The sequence below is a fragment of the Hemitrygon akajei genome, chromosome 6 (assembly GCF_048418815.1).
Source record: "Hemitrygon akajei chromosome 6, sHemAka1.3, whole genome shotgun sequence".
Taxonomy (NCBI): domain Eukaryota; kingdom Metazoa; phylum Chordata; class Chondrichthyes; order Myliobatiformes; family Dasyatidae; genus Hemitrygon; species Hemitrygon akajei.
In genome coordinates, this window is record NC_133129.1 from 146,559,022 (window position 1) to 146,581,213 (window position 22,192).

The 22,192-nt window shown below is 39.4% G+C and overlaps 1 protein-coding gene across 1 annotated transcript in view; it reads right to left on the minus strand.

Annotated features, from left to right (window-relative positions):
• Positions 1-254: 254 nt before the first annotated feature.
• LOC140729571 (uncharacterized) overlaps positions 255-22,192 on the minus strand; it is a 50,427-nt gene continuing 28,489 nt past the window's right edge. The window contains exons 8-11 of the mRNA XM_073049480.1: positions 20,530-20,853; positions 14,226-14,537; positions 7,599-7,913; positions 255-3,577 (exon numbers count right to left, since the gene is read on the minus strand). Of these exons, the coding sequence (XP_072905581.1) occupies positions 7,600-7,913; positions 14,226-14,537; positions 20,530-20,853 (950 nt within the window). The 3' untranslated portion in view covers positions 255-3,577; position 7,599. The remainder of the gene's footprint in view (positions 3,578-7,598; positions 7,914-14,225; positions 14,538-20,529; positions 20,854-22,192) is intronic.

Consider the following 22,192-nt stretch of genomic DNA (forward strand, 5'->3'; position numbering starts at 1 on the left):
TTTCTGACATGACTAATTTCTGGCAATCATTACCCTGTGAATATTTTCCAAAACTAAGAAAATTTGCCCAGAGTTATATCTGTCGTTTCAGAACAATGTACTGATGTGATCAAGCATTTTCAGCCATGAAATTGATTAAAAACAAAACGAGGTCATGATTGACTGTTTCAAATTTGAAGAATTCTCTGCTGCTCTCAGTAACTAATTTAACTCCAAACATTAAAAGCTTGGCAAAATCAAAACAGACTCAGAAGTTTCATTAAGGTTACCTTGTTTTTATATTAAATCAACATATCATGTAAAAATGCTAAGTATGTCTATAAACATTTTTAAAAGAATTGAATGGGGGTACAAGAATCGTATGGCACATCTGAACTCGTGCGTGAAATAACTGACGCAAGAAATGTAAAAGGTTGGCCACCCCATTATAGTCCTATTATATTTAGTCCAGTCATCTGATTAAAGACTGATGCAGTCACTCATGTAGAATCCAAAAGGGGTAAACATTTACAGTTCATCAAAAAAGAAATATTAGTATTTCCCAATAAATTCTCTCAATGACAGATTTAACAATTAGTCATAGATCTGAAAAGCTCAGGTTCAGCCATTGAGATTCTGGAGTACTTTGAATTAGCACTATTCTTCCTCTCAGTACTTACATGGGTTGTGTTACACACAAAGGGAAGGCTCTTGTTTTACAGACAAAGGCAAGGCAGATTTTTGATTTTGTTCTGTACTCTCTTCTAGATACTGCCAAGAGAGCTAATGCACTGCATCAGAGAAATATTGCAACCAATAGGTTGTGGGTGGACATCGTCCCATATGATTGTTTGATGTGAACCAAGTTAAAACTTCAAAAACATCCAAATATGTAGCAAAGATTTCAAATAATACAAAGATCATGCAATACTTAATTAAGTTAAATAATCAAAGGTATATAACTTCACATTTTGCTGTCCTGATGATACAACATCCAATCCCTGTCATCCTCAGCTCTTCATATAATTCACGAAACAGCAATCTTTTTCAAAATATTCTTCATCCTTCAGCACCAAATGCATCAGTCCTGAAGAAGGGTCTTGGCCCGAAACTTTGACTGTTCATTTCCTTGGACACTGTCTGACCTTCTGAGTTCTTCCAACATTTTATGTCAGTTGCTTTAGCTCTTAATCATAGTGCCTACATTCTTATGTCTGACAGGACACTAGCTTGCCTTACATTGGAATTATTATGAATGATGAGCACTGCTCCTAAAAGAGTCAAACTTGATTTCTGGCTGCAAACAAATGAAAATCTAGATTTCCCAAGTGAATTTTAGTAGTTGCTTTAAGGCTTTGAACATTACAGTTTTCAGAGATTTCAGGTTCATGGTTTTTCCCCAGCCTTCTCCTTAGGGTTCATTTCAGGAACCCTAACAATTTAACTATTCTGTTTTTGCTCAGGCCCAGGATTTCAAAAGAGTGATGGATGCAATGTCTTTCCTCTTTTATCTTCTCAGGAACCATGTCATTGTTATAGCAGCTGTCCACAATATCCACCAGATTCACTTCCTCTCCTTTCTTAAATATTGGATCAGGCCCAAATGCACAATTTCTGCACTCCCGCACCTCGAATCCCAGTTCCTTCTGCCTTTCACCTGTCCCGTAATAACTCCCATCATCATCCTCCTTCCTTATCAGATTCCAGCACTGGTAGACTTTGTGTTTCTACATATCGTCCTCCAGCAACTGTATATACCTTCACTCTCCCCATCCCCTCTTAGCTTTCTGCCTCCATCAATCATGTCTGTCCACTCCACCTTCCCCTTTCTTTACCTGGCTCAATCTGCCTGTCATCTTTCAACTCCCCTCTCCCCAGTCAACCAATCACTCGCCCTCTTCTTGTTTTTATTTACACTGGCTATTTCCTCTCTCAGTCCTGATGGAGTGTTTGATAGTAAATATCAACAATTCCTTTCCCTCATCAGATGCTGCTCAACTGACTAGATTCATCCAGCAGTTTGTTTATTCTTTTGCCTCAGTCTTTATTTTTTTGAGTGTCATTTCCATCCTTTTGCAGTGCTTCTGAAGGACCAGTGTATACAGCCAACACATTAGTTGTAAGACATGATTAGCTGTACTGATCTAGAACATTTACAGGTCATTATCAGAAGTGACTTGAACCTACCCACTGTTTGCTAAATATTTTTTTAAATCTCTCTTTAGACAATTTCTTTCAACTCTGGAACCTGTAATTTTAAAAAAAAACAGCTTCTTCTGTTATGTTGTAGTGTAAACAGAGTCATAGAAAAGTACAGCACAGAAGCAGGCCCTTTGGCCCATCTAGTCCACGCTGAACCATCTAATCTACCTACTGCCATCGACCTGCACCGGGACAATATCCTTCCATACCCCTTCCATCCATGTAACTATCCAAACTACTCTTAAACGTTGAAATCAACCTCACATGCACCACTTGTACTAGCAACTTATTCCACACTCTCACCACCCTCTGGGTGAAGGAGTTGCCCCAATAGTCCCCTTAAACTTTTCACCTTTCACTCCCAACCCATGACCTCCAGTTGAAGTCCTACTCAACATCAGTAGAAAAAAAGCCTGCTTGCATTTACCCTATCTATATGCCTCATAATTTGGTATAGCTCAATCAAATCTCCTCTCAATTTTCTAAATCTCAAGATATAAAACATAAACTAATCTTTCCATATAACTCAGGTCTTCCAGATCAAGCAATGTCCTTGTAAATTTTCTCTGTACTCATTCAACCTTATTTACAACTGCACACAGTACTCCAAATTTGGCCTCAACTACTTCAACATAACATCCCATCAGCTGTACTCGGTACTTTGATTTATGAAGGCCAATGTGCCAAAAGCTTTCTTTACAGACCTAGTAACCTGTGATGCCACTTTCAATAAATTATGGACCTGTATAATGGCTTTCTTAGCTACCCCTCTCCTTTGATTTATACCCCTCCAATAGTTTAATCTTTTCCAACTTTACAAAAATAGGGAGTTTTCTATGATATTTTCAACTTTTTTCTTCTCTTTGTAGACTAGTCTTTACTTTGGGGTCTGTACTAAGTGTTCAAAAGTCGGAACTATCTTTAACATTCAACAATTCTGACGTATTTTGAATAAGCTAAACAATCAAGCTAACTACTGCTTTAGAGAATTCTTCCAACAGAATCAACTACATTGCTGAGGATCTTGAGAGATAGCCACTAGCCAAGCTGAGCAAGGACAGCAGATATTAATATCACAAACATGAGAAAATCTGTAGATACTGGAAATCCAGAGCAGCACACATTTCTCCTCTTCATTTCCAGTCCTGATGAAGAGTTTCAGCCTGAAACATAGACTGTTTACTCTTTTCCATGCCTGAGTTCCTCCAGTATTTTGTGGGTGTTGCAGCAGATATTAGCAGTGGGGTTTTCATGACTGTTCTGAAGTTTCACACTCCCATTGTGAATATCCACTTTTTATCTCAAGGCTTATTTAATCATCCTAAAAAGATTAATTGCTTCCATTTACATATTATTAGATAAAGTCTCTGCAAATAGTCAATAGATCTGACAGCACCTGTAGAGAGAGAAACAGAATTAACTTTTCCATTTAATATCCCTTCATCAAAACACAATAAGATTTTCACATCATACACTTGTTATCTGGGTTTCTCCCAACATTCCTTGTCTGCTTGCCATGCATCAAAACAAAAGGTTACTTTTCTTATCTCTAAGCTTTTGGTGTTATCATTACATTCACAATCAAAATCTGGTAAGTTTTCTTGCAGTTAGAACAGTATGTGTGAAATAAGGGGCCATAGGTAATAGTGACAGCAAACAGCCAGCCAGATGAAAACATTAGGACTCAGGACGTTAGGATTCAAGCTTGATAGGGTCCAACCCCACCTCCAGCTTTGGCAAAGTTGCTGCTATCTGTTCTACTTCAATTATATTAAAAAGGACCAACTGATAATCTATTATATCCCAAGTTGTCCTAGCTGCCCAAAACAAGAAGGATGAAACATTCAGTGCTGTATGGGTGTAATAGGTGGATGTTCGCCAGGAGCTGGCTCATGATCAGACTCCCAATTTACTAGTCTAATTGTACTTTTGTCTTCCATCTTACACCCCGCCCTCTTTCACCCAAGCAGACACATGTCTGTACTTACTGTTACCCTTTTTTTCTGTTTGATGCTACACTTTAAATTGCCTTAACCATTTGGAAAGCTATGGTTTCTGCTTCTCAAAGCTTTTAAGCTCCACCAGACAGGATCTTCATCTTAATTTTGAAACCATATTCATCCTCACTACTGCCAATTTCATCCTCTGCAAATACCAGCCCACCTCTTTTTTCATGACCACCTAAATACTAAATATCATTGGTTATTCAGCTGCCAAATACAGTCACCAGGCAGCCTTGCCTTTGTAATATTGGCCATATACTCATTCATTGGCATGCAGGAAAGTTGTGCTATATTTCAAAGGTTCAAAGGTCAAATTTAATGTCAGAGGAACATATACAATTGCAAATAATTGGATTGTACTTGTACTTTCAACCAATATTTAAATCCTTGGTTCATGTTGAGAAAATGCTTACAATTGACTTTAATTTAAACTTAATGAAAACAGACTGTTGGGCAGAATTGCTGTGTGTCCAGGTTGCATTCTTCAGGGATTGCTTGGCACCTAGTCTGTGTTGTATTAACTAAGTGGTTATCTTTAACTTGAATCACACTGGTATAGAATCAGCAGGGTACATTCTTACACAAGAGGAGGAAGACAATCATCAGAGACTTATATATGCCTTTCCCTACAACCACACCCACCCCAATCTGCTCTTTATTGAACTACTTAGCATATCATTGTTACCATTATACTTGAATTGACTATTTTAACATATTCCTAGATGGTTGCTCTTATAACATTCATATCTTTGAAAACTCTGCCATCCTTGCCCTTACTCTTGTCTATCCCGCACTGCCACACTTGCCCATTGTAGAGCCATTCTCATTTAAAATATTGTGGAATATTGATAGTTCCGGTTGGCTATCTGGATGTTTGGTTGATCTCTGAGCTTGGCAAAATGTTTGCAAATGCTTTGGCTCCGATCAAGAGGCCATCATCAGTGCACAGTTGAGGGTGTTGTCTCCTCAGAATGCCGCCTTATATACTCATCTGGGGGTCCAAATGGATATTGATTAGACGCCATGATCTGGTTGACTGGTTCAAAACACAGTGAACGGTTTAGCAATGGAAGATTCTGATTGGCTGGCTAGCTTCAAGGGAGGTCCGTTGGAAGTGTTTGCTTCGCTGTCCAGATCTCGAGATTACTGGCAATTCATTCATTGTTGATGTCGTTGTTAGACCATACAACATAGGAGCAGAATTAGGCCATTTGGCCCATTGAGTCTGCTCCACCATTCAATCATTGCTGATCCTTTCTTTTCCCCTCCTCAGCCCCACTCCCTGGCCATCTCCCCGTAACCTTTGATTCCGTGGCCAATCAAAAACCCATCAATCACCATCTTAAATACACCAAACAACATGGCCTCCACAGCTGCCTGTGGTAACAAATTCCACAAATTCACCACCCTTTTGCTAAAAAAATCTCCATATCTGTTTTAAATGGGCACCCCTTTATCCTGAGGCTGTGCCCCCTTGTCCAAGACTACCCCACCATGGGAAACATCGTCTTCCTTATCTACTCTGTCTAGGCCTTTCAACATGTGAAAAGTTTCAATGAGATCACCTCTCATCCTTCTAAATTCCAGTGAGTACAGGACCAGATCCATCAAACACTCCTCTTATGATGACCCTATCATTTCTGAAATCATCCTCGTGAACATCCTCTGAACCTTCTCCAATGCCAGCACATCTTTTCTTCGATGAGGAGCCCAAAACTGTTCACAATACTGAAGGTGAGGCCTCAGCAGTGCCTTATAAAGCCTAAGCATCAGATCCCTGCTCTTGTATTCTAGACCTCATGAAATGAATGCTAACACTGCATTTGCCTTCCTCACCACTGACTTAACCTGTAAGTTAACCTTTAGGGTGTTCTGCACAAGGACTCCCAAGTCCCTTTGCATCTCAGATTTTTAGATTTTCTCTGTATTTAGAAAATAGTCTGCACATTTATTTCTTCTATTAAGGTACATAACCATGCATTTTCCAACATTGTACTTTATTTGCCACTTTCTTGCCCATTCTCCTAATCTGTCTATGTCCTTCTTCAGCCTTCCTGTTTCTTCAAACCCTTCCACCAATCTTAGTATCATCTGCAAATGTGGCAACAAAGCCATCTATTCCATCATCTAAATCATTGATTACAACATAAAAAGAAATGGTCCCAACACCGACCCCTGCAGAACACCACTAGTCACTGGCACTCAACCAAAAAAGGATCCTTTTATTCCCAATTGCTGCCTCCGGCCAATACTCTAACCATGCTAGCAACTTTCTTGTAATACCATGGGCTCTTAATTTGTAAGCAGCCTTACGTGTGGCACTTTGCTGAAGGCCTTCTGAAAATCTAAATATACAACAACCACAGCATCCCATTTATCCATCCTACTTGTTATCTCCTCAAAGAATTCCAACAGGTTCATCAAGCAGGATTTTCCCTTATGAAAACCATGCTGACTTTGTCCTATCATGTCCTGTGTCACCAAGTACCCCATAACGTCATCTTGAGCAACTAACTCCAGCATCTTCCCAGCCACTGAGGTCAGGCTAATGGTCTATAATTTCCTTTCTGCTGCCTCTCTCCTTTATTAAAGAATGGAGCTGTTGATAGATCCTTCTGTAGAGAACCACGATTCAAGAAATTCTAATTTTTTTCTTGTTCTTGCTTGAGTCAAGATCTAGTATACAAACCCTTATGGAGAAATGAATTGCCAGTAATCTCGGTATCTGGACAGTGAGGCAAATACCTCCAATGGACCTCCCTTGAAGCTAGCCAAGCAGAATCTTCCACTGCTAAACTGTTCACAGGGTTTTGAACCAGGCAACCAGATCATGACATCTAATCAATATCCATTCGGACCCCTGAGCAGTAAATAAGCCGGCATTCTGAGGAGACAACACCCTAAACTGCGCATTGATGATGGCTTCTTGACTGGAGTCGAAACGTCTGCAAACATCTTGTCAAGCTCGGCGATCAAACAAATTTCCAAATAGCCATTCTCATGTTTAATAATTATATCCTCTAAATTAACTTCCTATTATATAGCACTACCACCTTCAGTTCTGTTCCTCCACTCTGAACTCTTGATCATCTTTCAATAATAATACTATTAATATTCAAAATCTACATTGACTATCAACTGCTTCTAAGTCTGGAATTCAGTTTTTATATTTCTGTAACTTCTTCATTTTTCAAAATGTCTCTTAAAACCTATCGCTTTAACTCAATTTATGGTTATCTGTCCTTGCAATGGGCTTTGGATAAAATTTTATTTGGTAACACACTTATGAAGGACCTTGAGGCATCTTTGTCCCAAATGGCCTGTATATGCAACTGATGTGCTGTTGTTTGGGGAGCTATTTTAGAAGTTGGTCTTGATCCTTAGAGGCAACAAGTGGAACAAAATCGCATTTACCTCAAAATGTTAAATGAAACTTTTGTTCTATTCTTTTGTTTGTCTCTGAGTGAAATATCGCACATCTGACTTCCAAATTCCGATCAGATCGTTCTGGAGCAAATTCTATGCTGGTTGTTGAAGAAAAAAGACCACTTGCATTAATCTGAGGTTGACTATTATTCACAGGTCCTGTGAAGGGTTGTTCTCCTTTGAACCACTTCACTTCAATTTCCAGCGGTACATAATTGGTCAGTGAAACCGTGAAAGTAGCCATTTTGTTTTCCTCCAGACGTGTTGGGTTGCACTTGATTTCAGACACAGTGGGGAAATGACCTTAAAGTGGAACACAATATGCAAATATAGTCAGCCCCATTGACCAGAACTGATTGTTCATCTCAAAATTCTGATAAATAAATTTTCCAAAGTTAAATGCAAGTTTAATGTAGAAATTTTAAATACTCAATCTTATACAGTAGACAAGATAGATTAGATAGATTAAAGCATCTGAGAAGATGATGTATCACATATATTCAAACAAACATTGAATGGCACCATTTAAAGGCTAAATAAATGTCAGCAGGCCTACATAAATCTTTAATCAGGGAGTAATATAGGAGTAGAAAGTGGAAACAACAAAATTTATTAGATAGATATTTTCTAGAGTTTAATAAAAATTATACACTTTCAGGATTGGCGAATAAAAGCATGAATTACTGAGCAGTTGGAAAAGATCTTAACAGTTCACATGGGAAACTAGGTTGGTTGTGTTTCTGACGAATAGCCAATAACACGTGTTAAAAAACACAACTTTTACAATGTAGTATTGAGATGCCTTGAGCAACTCTTATTAGTGGTTCTAAATATCACACCTGGAACTTAGTTTCCAATGACATCATACATTTACTGAGAGGAGTAAAAGTGGGTAATTGAATAAACTCCAATCCTCAAACAGAGTATTTGATCCTATTATACCCAGTAATCTCATAGATGAGAATTTATAAAAGATAGCTAGGAGTTAACATATTGCTTTGGTTCTGGAGTGTGTATAAGCCAGTTTTGCCAAAATAGCACTCTTCCACTTCCAAGTCCATTAGTAAATCAAATAGGTTTAAAAATGATCCTATAAATTTTTTTTAAAAGTCCTAAAATAACTAAAATGTACTTTGTTCTCAAGACTACAATGATGTGCAATCTAATTCGTATGTTGGAGGGTTCAAAATTTGAAATGTTGAAAAACTAAGTGAAATATGACACTGATTCAGTCACATGCTCAGCTTTTAACATGGATGGATGCCATTGCCACCACCCTCCACCTGGCCCTAATCCACTTGGACAAAAAAAGACACATATGTTTGGATGCTGTTCATAGACTTCAGTTCAGCATTCAACACAATCATCCCTCAGAAACTGATTAAAAAGTTGAGCTTACTGGGCCTGAACACCTCCCTCTGTAACTGGATCCTAGACTTCCTGACTGGGAGACCTCAGTAGGTCCGGATCGGGAGCAGTGTCTCCAACACCATCACACTGAGCACGGGGGTTCCCCAGAGTTGCGGGCTCAGTCCACTGCTGTTCACTCTGCTGACCCACGACTGTGCTGCAACACACAGCTCGAACTATATCATCAAGTTCACTGATGACACGACCGTGGTGGATCTCATCAGCAAGAATGACGAGTCAGCTTACAGAGAGGAGGCGCAGCGCCTAACGGACTGGTGCAGAGCAAACAACCTGTCTCTGAATGTGAACAAAACAAAAGAGATGGTTGTTGACTTCAGGAGGGCACGGAGCGACCACTCCCTGCTGAACATCTACGGCTCCTCGGTAGAGATCGTAAAGAGCATCAAATTTCTTGGTGTTCACCTGACGGAGAATCTCACCTGGTCCCTCAACACCAGCTCCATAGCAAAGAAAGCCCAGCAGCGTCTCTACTTTCTGCGAAGGCTGAGGAAAGTCCATCTCCCACCCCCCATCCTCATCACATTCTACAGGGGTTGTACTGAGAGCATCCTGAGCAGCTGTATCACTGCCTGGTTCGGAAATTGCATAATCTCGGATCGCAAGACCCTGCAGCAGATAGTGAGGTCAGCTGAGAAGATCATCAGGGTCTCTCTTCCCGTCATCACGGACATTTACACTACACGCTGCATCCGCAAAGGAAACAGCATTATGAAGGACCCCATGCACCCCTCATACAATTTCTTCTTCCTTCTGCTGTCTGGGAGAAGCCTCCGAAGCATTCGGGCTCTCACAACCAGACTATGTAACAGTTTCTTCCCCCAAGCTATCAGACTCCTCAATACCCAGAGCCTGTACTGACTCCTTGCCCTATTGTCCTCTTCTCTTTATTATTTATTGTAATGCCTGCACTGTTTTTGTGCACTTTATGCAGTCCTGTGTAGGTCTGTAGTCTAGTGTAGCTTTCTTTGTGTTTATTTTTATGTAGTTCAGTCTAGTTTTTTGTACTGTGTCATGTAACACCATGGTCCTGAAAAACGTTGTCTCATTTTTACTATGTACTGTACCAGCAGTTATAGTTGAAATGACAATAAAAGTGACTTGACTTGAATTGGTTAATTGAGTTATTGGATAATCGGAGCAGCCACTTAGAGTCACAGAGTCATAGAACACTACAGCATAGAACCAGGGCCTTCGGCTCATCTAGGCCATGCTAGTCCATTGATCTGCTTAGTCCGATCGACCTGCACCTGGACCATAACCCTCCATACCTCTCCCATCCACATACCTATCCAAATGTTGAAATCGAACCTGCATCCACTACTTGTGCTGATAGCTCATTCCACATTCTCACCACCCTCTCAGTGAAGCTTCCCCTTGTGTTCCCCTTAAAAATTTCACCTTTCACCCTTAACCAATTACCTCTAGTCTCACCTAACCTCACTGGAAAAAGCCTGCTTGTATTTACACTACCAATACTACTCATAATTTTTCTGTATCTCTATCAAATCTCCCCTCAATCTTCTATGTTCTAGGGAATAAAGTTTTAACCTATTTAACCTTCTCCGATAACTCAGGTCCTCAAGTCCTGGCAGCATTGTCGTAAATTTTCTTTGCACTCTTTCAATCTTATTTGCATCTTTCCTCTAGGTAGGTGACCAAAACTGCACACAATACTCCAAATTAAACCTCACCAGTATCTTATACAATTTCAACATAATATCTCAATTACTATACTCAATACATTGATTAATGAAGGCCAATTTTCCAAAAGCTTTCTTTAAGACTCTATTTAGATGTGATGCTATTTGCAGGGATTAAGGAATCTGTATTCCCAGATTCCTCTGTTCTACTACACTCTTCAGGGCTCTTTTGCTCATCATGTGAGACTTACCCAGGCTGATGCTCCCAAGGTGCAACAACTCACACTTGTCTGCATTAAATTCCATTTGGCAGCTCGTCCAGATCCCACTGCATGCTTTGATAGTCTTCCTTGCTGTCTACTACACCCCCTAATCATGGTGTCATGGGCAAAATTGCTGATCCAGTTTACCACATTATTATACAGGTCATTGATGTAGATAACAAACAATAGATCCAACACTAATCCCTGTGGCACACTACTAGTCATTGGCCTCCAGTCAGTGAAGCAACCATTTACTACCTTATCATGAATGCCAAGTGACTGAGCCTTTTTGGCCAACTTCCCATGAAGCACTTTGTCAAAGGCCTCACTAAAGTCCATGTGGACAACATCCACTGCCTTGCCTTAATCAACTTTACTGGCTTTTTCCTTGAAAAACTATAAAACTGGTTAGACATGACCTACCATGTACAAAGCCACGTTGACTATCCCTAATCAATCCCTATCTATCTAAATACTTATATATCCGGACCTTTAGACCACCTTCCAATAACATCCCCATTACTGATATTGGGCTCACCAGCCTATAATTTTGTGGTGTATTCTTACAGCACTTTCTTAAACTGTGGAACAACATTAACTATCCTCCAATTCTCTGGAACCTCATCAGTACCTAAAGATGTTTTAAATATCTCTCCTAGGGTCCCTACAATTTCTGCTCTAGCCTCCCACAGGGTCCAGGGGAATACCTTGTTAGGCCCTGGGGATTTATCCATCCTAACTTGCCTCAAGATAGCAAATACGTCTTCCTCTGTAATCTGTGTAGGGTCCATGACCTCACTGCTGCTTTGCCTCACATCTATAGTCTATGTGTCCGTCTTCCAATTAAATACAAATGTAAAACAAAAATCTATTCAAAATCTCCCCCATTTATTTTGGTTTCACTTATAGGTTACCACTCTCATCTTGCAGAGGACCAATGTTGGTCCTTTGCTATCCTTTTGGTTTTAATATATCTGAGAAGACCTTAGGATTCTCCTTCACCTTGTCTGCTAGAGCAACCTCATGCCTTCCTCCTGATTTTCTTCTTAAGTGTTCTCTTGCATTTCTCCTACTCCTCAAGAATCTCCTCTGTTCCTGCCTGTCTATAACATACCTGCTATGCACTTCCATTTTTGTCTTAACCAGCACCTCAACATCTTTCGAAAACTTAGGGTTACTAAACCTGTTATCCTTGCCTTTTATTCTGACAGGAACATACAAACTCTGTACTTTCAAAATTTCACTTTTTAAAGTCTCCCACTTACCAAGTACACCGTAGTCAGAAAACAGTCTGACACAATTCACATTTGCCAGATCCTTTCTGATAGCATCAGAATAGACCTTTCTGCAATTTAGAATCTCAACCTATCGACCAGATCTATCTTTTTGCATATTTACTTTGAAAGCAATGGCACTGTGGTCACTGAATGCAAAGTGTTCTCACACACAAACTTCTGTCACCTGCCCTGCCTCATTCCCTAATAGCACATCAAGTATTGCACATACTCTCACTGGGACTTCTATGTACTAATTAAGGAAACTTTCCTGAACGCATTTGACAAATTCTATCCCATCAAGCCCTTTTACAGTATGGGAGTCCCAGTCAATATATGGAAAGTCAAAATCACCTGTTACACCTCATGTTTCCTGTAAAAGTCTGCAATCTCTCCACAAATTTGCTCCTCTTAAATCCTATGGAGTGCTGGGTGGTCCATAATATAATCCCATTAATGTGCTCATGCCTTTCTTAATCTTCAGTTCTACTCATAAAGCCTCACTGAACAAGATCTCCTGTCTGAGCACTATGACACTCCTCCCTCCTTTAATCCCTCCTGCTCTATCATATCTGAAATAACTTAACTCCAGAACATTGACCTCCCAGTCCTGCCCCTCCTGCAACAGTCTCACTAAGAGCTACAATGTCATAATTCCAAGTGCTGATCCATGCCCTAATTCATTCACTTTTCTACAATACCCCTTGCATTGAAATATATGCAGATCAGAACATCGGTCCCACCATGTTCAAACTTTTGATTCCCAATTTTGTGTGTAGGTTTTACATTTTTCTCCATAACCACTCTATGAACTGTTCTGTGGCTTCTGCAACTCTAGCTTAATACATGCCCCCCAACCCCTGTGCAACATTTGCAAATCTTCCAACTATTTTGGACATTCTCAAAGAACAAAACTCATCAAGAAAAAAGCCAGGAACTTCGTCCTTTATTCGGGGACACTACACCACTTATTTGGGGCAGGAGACTGTTGTTGAAGTTTCTAACTAGTGTCAAATGCATTGGAGAGAGCTGTTTTTAAGTAGCATCAGTTGCATGTGCTTGTGTTTATAGAGCACTGATTTTTGTCACTGATCATTGGTGAGAAATAAGCAGTAAGGCAATTCAGAACTGTTGCTTGCTGTGGTTTCAAGTATTCAGGTTTGGAGATACTAGAAACAGCCAGGAGTGAAAATGAAATGATTTCACCACTTAACCAAGTTAAGAATGAAAAATAATTTGAAGGTATTGAAATTCCTATAATGAAAATGAAGATTTGGTGGATGCAGTCATCAATAGGCAGCCCATTGTCTACATTAGGTGTCTGCACTGATTTTGTTCATTTATTGTCAATCAAAAGAAGCAGAAATGTACACTGGATGAAATATTAGGAACTAATACAGTTTTATAGTGCTGTAGTAGTATTGATAGTGTTCTAATTGGTTCTGTATTTCACTTAAATACATAATTTGTTTTATATCTTTTTAACTATTTCCATGAAACTTAGGCTAATTGGGCAGCCACTTAATTGGGCCAAAATTTATTGATCTGATGTGTCCCAATTAACTGGATTCCATTGTACTTCAATTCAAAGTCCTTTCTTTTCTGCTATTAATACTTTTACTCAAGTAAAGGTTTACAGGTGTCCCCTGCTTTACGAATGTTCACTTTACGCCACTTTGCTTTTCCAAAAGACCTACATTAGTAACCTGTTTTCGCAAAGAGGATTTTCGCTTTTTCAAAAATTTTTCCCATATAAATTAATGTTCTTTGCTTTACGGCATTTCGGCTTAAGAAAGGTTTCACAGGAACATTCTACCTTTGTGGGGGGCGGGGGCGGAAGACACCTGTATAAACTCACCTGGGCCCATGCAGGAAACAAATATATGAAAACAAATTATGTTATTCAAAAATAATTAGTAGTTTTGTTTTACTCTGATAAATTCAGTTCTGGCTAACAAAATTAATAAGTTTGTTAAAATTAATGGGTTTTGCACCAGTTTAACTTACCTGGAAGCGGTAAACGAAACTGCTTTTTAATATCATCAGATGAAAGTCCATTTTTCACCACAATGGCAAATTGTTTATTATAATGCAATGCTGTTGGTATAAACTCTAGACAGGAGCACAAATGATAAGATCCATCTTTTTCCATTGTGGGGCTTGAATTTTTGAATCCTTTTAAGATGGGTTTCCCATCCATTAGCCATTGGGCGGAAATTGCATTGTGAGGACAACTGGTTACATTACATTTAAGAACAAGAGGCTGGCCATATAATGGATTTTCTGGCTCGAGAATGACATCAGAAATCTTTGGAATTCCTATTTGAAGAAAAAGCAGACACTGTTTACTTACTGCTTTTGCTCTATATTATAGAGTTCATTTAAGCAACCCTGCCTTCTCCCATACAAATACTATTGTAATCAGATGAAATTTTGTTGAAGAATAAAATTACCAGAATTCCAGGGACGGAAAAACACTATTATATTTCTGATTTATGTACACTTTTGAGCTGTTAATCTGAAGTTCCCAAAGGAACTGACTAAATTTAAAACTGAGCTACTGACAATATTTCAAAATGCTTCAAAACAGTTTTTCTATGTGTTTCAGTCTTACTAAATTGTACTTACTTAATTAGCTAGTAATCAAGAAATGGCTCCCACTTACCGAAGAAATATTTGGAAAGCAAATAAAAATGCAAATGTTGGAATCTGAAAAAAAGAATGGAACTGCAGAAAGAACTGAGTTGTCACTCAGCATATGCAGAAAGAGAAAATGGTTAACGTTGCAGATGGACGAGCCTTCATCAGAACAAAGAAGTAAACAAAGTGGATGTTAGTTTAAACAGCAGAGGAGGGGAGATGAGGAAGGAATGTTATTACTATTGAATGAATACATGTGTAACACATTGCTAACATTTTGCAGTCTTGGTCCTGTTGATTCATCTGGTTTTCATGCTGAGCAGGCCAGGAGAGAAATCGAAAGAAAGGAAAAAAGTGGGTGAGAGGATGAAGCAGAATTGAAACTACAAATGGCAAGTCCTGATACACACAGAAAGAAAAAACAAGTTAACAAAAGTTGGTGGCCACCCATTTCAATTCTACTTCCCATTCCATACCTACATGTGTTATGAGTGATGAACAGACCTGATCTGATTTAGTTAAAAAGGAATTCAGTCCTTTTGGGTCAGATGGACATGGTTCAGTGAAGAAAGGGTTAACGTTGGCACCGGCAGAAAGTGAGAATTCTCAGTCTCTTGTGTTAGACAGTGTTCTAAAAGTTACTGAAGGAAAAGGGAAAAGTATTGTTCCTAAACTTTTGAGTAAAGAAAATTTGAAGTCGGGTTTGGTTTCAGAACTGTTGACAAAAGTGAAGGGACTGTTAACTGAACAATGGCTTGTTAACAAGGTGCCTGCAAATCAATTACAGTTTGTTTTGGAATTTAAGGATAAACAACTTGGTGATGTTGTTCAAGGATGTGATTTGGAGAGGCGGAACTTGAAGTGTTGTTTTGACAAAGAGGGATCACCTGCAGATGTTAAACTGGAAACTAATAGAATTAAAGATCCTGAAAATAAAATTAATGACCTGCTTAAAATTAATGAGTAGTGTGGATGTTCAACAAAAGGGCTTAGTTTGGAAAACATTAGTGATAAGGTGGCTCCTGTGAAAGGAGTCTGTGAAGGCCTATTCCACACTGATGAGCAAACTAACCACGTAAGAGCTAAGTGGAAAAGAGGCAAAGGTTGACCAAATGCCACTTTGAATAACAGGATCTGGTTTTGCGGGAATTTGACTTTTTAGGTAAAGCATGTGAAAGATAAAAACACCATGGAAGATTGACTGTTTGAATGTTAAGTTTAAAAGTAAAATAGAGATTAGTATTCGCACAAACTTCTGTAATGTACTACATTATAATCACACATGTATTGGTTCACACTTTGTAATATACACCTAAGCTAAGAACACAACCCCTTGGTATTTTTGGCTAACATGAAGAATAAAAATAGGAGATTATTAAGTTGGAGTCTGTTGTTACAGGAATTTGATATTAAAATACAACATGTAAAGGGGAGTGACAATGTAATTGCTGATTGTTTATCCAGATGTTAATTTGAACGTGTATCTGTATTATTCTTGTAGTTAAGAACACTTCTGTATTCTGTTAAACTTTGTAATTCTGTAATATGCTTTATTAGTTAATTTTTACCTTGGTGAAAATTCCTGGAGGGATGGGGGTGTTATGAGTGATGAACAGACCTGATGGACAATGGGGTGCAGAGTTACCCACCCCCCTCCCTGAGAACCACGAACTATTACTGTTACTGTGCTGCTCATGAGAGAGAGAGACGAGACACAGGCAAGAACATCTGCGACAGATAAGACAGAGAGAGACTGTTGATTTATTGTATTGTGACTCTTCCTGGATTATTTACCTTTTCGCTGCAAGGACATTATTTTGCTCGTAACATTCCTCAGGGGATTGCAGGAGTGGCCTGATTTGATGGACACAGTCATTCAGAGTTGATGGATAGCTGAGACCCCGTTAGTAGGGATAAAAGACAGGTCTGGAGAGACACCCTTCAGACACACCAGTGGACACTGACTGAGGGTTGTGAACCCACAAGGAAGGTGGGGGTTTCAGAGACCGAAGCAGGAGATCGGTCAATATAGCTCTCAGTGTAACAGCAGGGCCGGTGGGGACTTGTGTGTCTGTCCACTCATGCCAGAGTGACGAGTCCACCACAGAAGAACGGTCTAGCTGAAGGATGGAGGGGTCAAAGCTGAATGACCACCACAACGGTACAACAGATTAAGAAAACAATAGGTTTGCCTACAGCAGCTGTTCCATCTCGCTCGCTCTCTCTCTCTCTCCAACGATTACAACACAACCATAACTACCTCAGCACTCGTGAACTGAACTGAACTTTATACTTTTCTATGACAACTTATTTACCCCTAGACATCGATAGAGCTTGTTTATTATTGCTTATTATTATTCCCACACTTTTAGGTTTATTATTGCTAACCTGTGTTATATGTATATTTGCATTATTGATATTGTTTTGCTTATTTTACTAATAAACACTTTTGAATATAGTACCACCAGACTCCAACAGATTCTTCTGTCTCTGCTGGTCTGACACCCAGTTACGGGGTACGTAACACATGTCAGACCATGGCCTCCTCTACTGCCAGAATTAGACCACACTCAGGCTGGAGGAGCAACATCTTATATTCCGTCTGGGTAGCCTCCAACCTGATGCCATGAAAATTGATTTCTCAAACTTATGATAATTGCCCCCTTCACCATTCCCCAATCCTGTTTCCCTCTCCCACCTCATCTCTACCTGCCCATCATCTCCCTCTGTGCTCCTGCCCTTTCCCTATTTTTCCATGGTCTTCTATTCTTTATCAGATTCCTCCTTCTCCAGCCCTTTATCTTTTTTGTCAATCAATTTCCCAACTCTTTACTTTATCCCCTCCCCCCTCTCAGTTTCACCTATCACCTTGTGTTTCTTCTTCCTCCTCTCCCCCCACCTTCTTGCTCTGACTTCTCATCTTTTTTCCAGTTCTGATGTCCTGAAGCATTGACTATTTACTCTTTTCCATAGACGCTGCCTGGCCTGCTGAGTTCCTCCACCATCTTGTGTGTGCTAACTAAAGTTGGACAATTCAATATTGAGATTCAACTTGGGTTAGATATCTGAAACATCTAACGTATTGTCACATGACAAAATTTAGTTCACCTCATTGATGCATACTTATTTTCATCACTGTGTAATATTCTTTGTGTAATATAAAAGGGCCAGATATTGCAGAGATGTCTTCATACTCATTATCATGGTTTGAACTTGTCCCACACATTTGTTTACTTTATCCAGATGTAGAAGGCCAATCTACCTCCACATCCAATAGTCCAGCAGCAAACAGTAACTATATGAGGTCCCAAACCCAAAGCAACACCAACCATCTATGACAGGCACAAATGGAGGCAGAACTTTTACAGGCAGGAAAAACTTAAAATTTTTAAAACTTTTTAATGTTTCCAACACCCAGAGCTAATTAAAAAATTTAATTATACAATGTCAAGAATATTAACATAAAACAGTTTAAAGCTTTAAATGGATAATAATTAAAATATAATACTGTCAAAATGGTTGTTGTGATGCATCTAGTGTGGCAGTGCTTTGTCACTCTCACTTTCAGCCTCCACCACTGGCTAGCAGTCTTGCAAAAAGGACACCCAAATGTCTCTCCCTGCCAGTACATGGCATCTCCAACAGCAGGCCCCAAGTAGTGCCTCCTCATTGGGAACACATGGAAACTGAACTCCTTTTGGACTCAGGCTGAACTACAGAGGATGGGAGGAGTTCTGGTCCCTGCACACATAGCGCACAGTCACAGCAGCATGTGGACACGCCCTGGTGCTCGTGAACCAGATCCCCAGCTATAGGTAAATAGCCCTATTGCCTTGTGGGCTGCCTCAGCAGAGAGAAAGGCTACGGGAGTAAACCCAGACAGCAATTCTGGAGTGGAGCCCTTAAGGTGGCAGGTTGATATTGAACATTCATCCGGCAGCTCCTGTAGCCATACTTGTGCCAAATATATTGTTTCATAGACTTTCCTTTGGACTACACTGGTGAGGCCAAGAGAGGGATCTTGATGACTGGGCATCTCAGATCTCCATATCTTCTGCCTAGGCTTGCGATGATGATCATTATCACTCTTTGTCCTTCAAGACAGATGGATGCCAACCAATAACGTAAAAACGAAATCACTGATAGAAGTTCCTTACCTGTTCTTTAACCCACGTTAAATGAATGTGATCTCAGATCCTGAAGCAGGTTGGATCTGACACAGGATTCAAGTGGCAATCCCCTATAATAATGCTAGTGAATCTGAAGCAGTGGCTTGAGTCTCTCTTCAAACTCCATGGAGAGACCAGTGACACAGCAGATCTATTCCCCAAAATAGCACCAGGGAATCCTAGCAACACTGAATTCCACCACAAGAATCTAGCAACAAGGTGAAGCAATTCCCCAGGAAGATGCCAAGAAATCCAGTAACCTCTAAGTTACATAACTGGGTTCCATTTGGAGTGCAGTGGAAGAACAAATCAAATCCCCAGAATAACTCCAGGGTATCATACCGGGCCTCATTAGTAATTCTAAAGGGTGTGCAGCAGCCTGGCTAAACTTGTGGTCTTCAAATTAGCCCGTGACTCTTCATCTTCCATTTTTACAATGTATGCTGAATGTTGTTATTTCCAAACAAAACAGCAAACAGTCAGCTGGATCTGGGCATCTCTCTTTTGTTTTACTTAATTACAGAATTTTTAAAAATAAATTCTAATTTCTAATAGCTTAAATGCAATTTCTTTCCCAAAATTTGACTGACAAGTAGGGAATTTTACCATAAAGTTTGTATTGCATGATTTACTATATGTGTATTTGCAGTCTTTAAAAAAAACACACACACATTTCAGTGTACCAATTTTGTGGTACAGTATTAAACGTGTGAAATTTTGTCATGTTGATAGCTATAGATAGATAGATACTTTATTCATCCCCATGGGGAAATTCAACTTTTTTCCAATGTCCCATACACTTGTTGTAGCAAAACTAATTACATACAATACTTAACTCAGTAAAGAATATGATATGCATCTAAATCACTATCTCAAAAAGCATTAATAATAGCTTTTAAAAAAGTTCTTAAGTCCTGGCGGTAGAATTGTAAAGCCTAATGGCATTGGGGAGTATTGACCTCTTCATCCTGTCTGAGGAGCATTGCATCGATAGTAACCTGTCGCTGAAACTGCTTCTCTGTCTCTGGATGGTGCTATGTAGAGGATGTTCAGAGTTATCCATAATTGACCGTAGCCTACTCAGCGCCCTTCGCTCAGCTACCGATGTTAAACTCTCCAGTACTTTGCCCACGACAGAGCCCACCTTCCTTACCAGCTTATTAAGACGTGAGGCGTCCCTCTTCTTAATGCTTCCTCCCCAACACGCCACCACAAAGAAGAGGGCGCTCTCCAAACTGACCTATAGAACATCTTCAGCATCTCACTACAGACATTGAATGACGCCAACCTTCTTAGGAAGTACAGTCGACTCTGTGCCTTCCTGCACAGGGCATCTGTGTTGGCAGTCCAGTCTAGCTTCTCGTCTAACTGTACTCCCAGATACTTGTAGGTCTTAACCTGCTCCACACATTCTCCATTAATGATCCATTAATGATTAATAGAAATATGTAGCTCCCTAAAATAGTATAAAACCAGAAATTAAAAATGCATTGAATTCATACCTCCAAGATGCAATGTGTGAAAAATCCTTGTAGGTCTGTGAGAAGTTGGAAAATGAAGAGCCTCAACTTTGAAATCAATCTGCCGATCTTCTACCGAAATTATGTATTTATATCGACTCTCACTGTAGTAGAAGCCAGTATTTTTATCTATCTCTGGGGTGGTAGAAGTTATTTCACGATCGTCAATCATCTTATCATTTTTGAACCACATAAACATGACATTCTCCGGAAAGAAGCCATAAGCAATGCATAGGAACGTTGCTTCTTTTCCTGGCTCTGGGTATTGTGGTTCAACTGTCATGTTGTCCATTAATGGAGAAGATACTGTAAATATCAAAATAAATTGTTAAATAAAGTGGTTTTACAACCTACTTAAATAACCCAAACAAAATTATACAAGAAAACAGTCACAAATATCTTGAATTTGAGCTACCAAGATTAGCATTTCAGCATGGAAAAGTATTGGACTTGCACTACTGAGAAACCTTTGGACTGAGATGAGTCTGTAGCCAGACAAGAGATGGGGAACATGGCAGCTCCATCACATCCACCAGAAGATGCAGAATGCACAATGACACCCCATAAGGCAGCTGCCCCTTCTCCTCAGCAAATGTCTCTTACTGACCATAACATTCAGAATGCAACCTTAAGCCACATAATTCAGTGCCAGACAATCATACAGCTACTGCACATCCCCTTGGTGTCTCTCTCTAGGTGACTATGAGACCACTTCAACTATTTTAAAGCTGCTGCAAAAGTCTAGTTTCTCAAACAGATTTCAAGCACAGCAGAAATTGTGTGCGTGAAGGTTGGGTGCAGGGGTTTTCTCTGTGTCCCCAACAGAATGGAGCTGCTAATAATGCATCTATATACATTCCTATAATAATCCATTTTAACTATGATTATTCTACTTATTCTCATCCTTGAGAATGTATTGACTCATAGGCAAGGTGCCAGTGTAGTTTCTTCGTCCACTTCAATCCTAACTCTCTTCTCATAGTTTGCCCTGATCAATGTCTCAATCGCAAAGCTTAGCTTTTATTCGCTGATCTGTTAAAAAAAACTCTATAACTTCTGACAATCTCCTTGTCCCTTTGTATACCACTCTGTACACTTTCATTCTGCTCTACAGACTTGAATTTTCTCCCAGTGCTAAATATTTCCTTTCCCCACTTCCTCCTATAATTAGAATAAATATATTTCATTTGTCAGTAGAGTGCTTGCTCACCCAATTTAAGTGTACCATGTCTCAACAGAACAATCTCAAAAGAATGCTAAACCCTATGAATCAAGGCCCTTGCTGCCTATACAACTTAAATCATAGATTTAATATGCTATTTGCTTGTACCTGTATCAATATGATCAAGGATAATGTAGAGAACTCTGCTCAAGTATTTAATATTGATAGATTTAAATCTAAAGCTAGCTTCTTAAACTCTCAGCAGAACCACATTCCAAACATATTTCATGTTTGATAAAAACAACAGAGAACTCTGAGCATTCTTCCTCCAGTTTGGCCAGCAGTGAATCCAGAACGCAGTATGCATCTGCGCATTAATCTAATAGGTTACCCATTCCACTAACAATGATTAAATTAACAAAGTTAACTAATTTGTGTTCTACAAAGGTTACTGAAATTTTGCAAACTAAACATTTTGAAAAT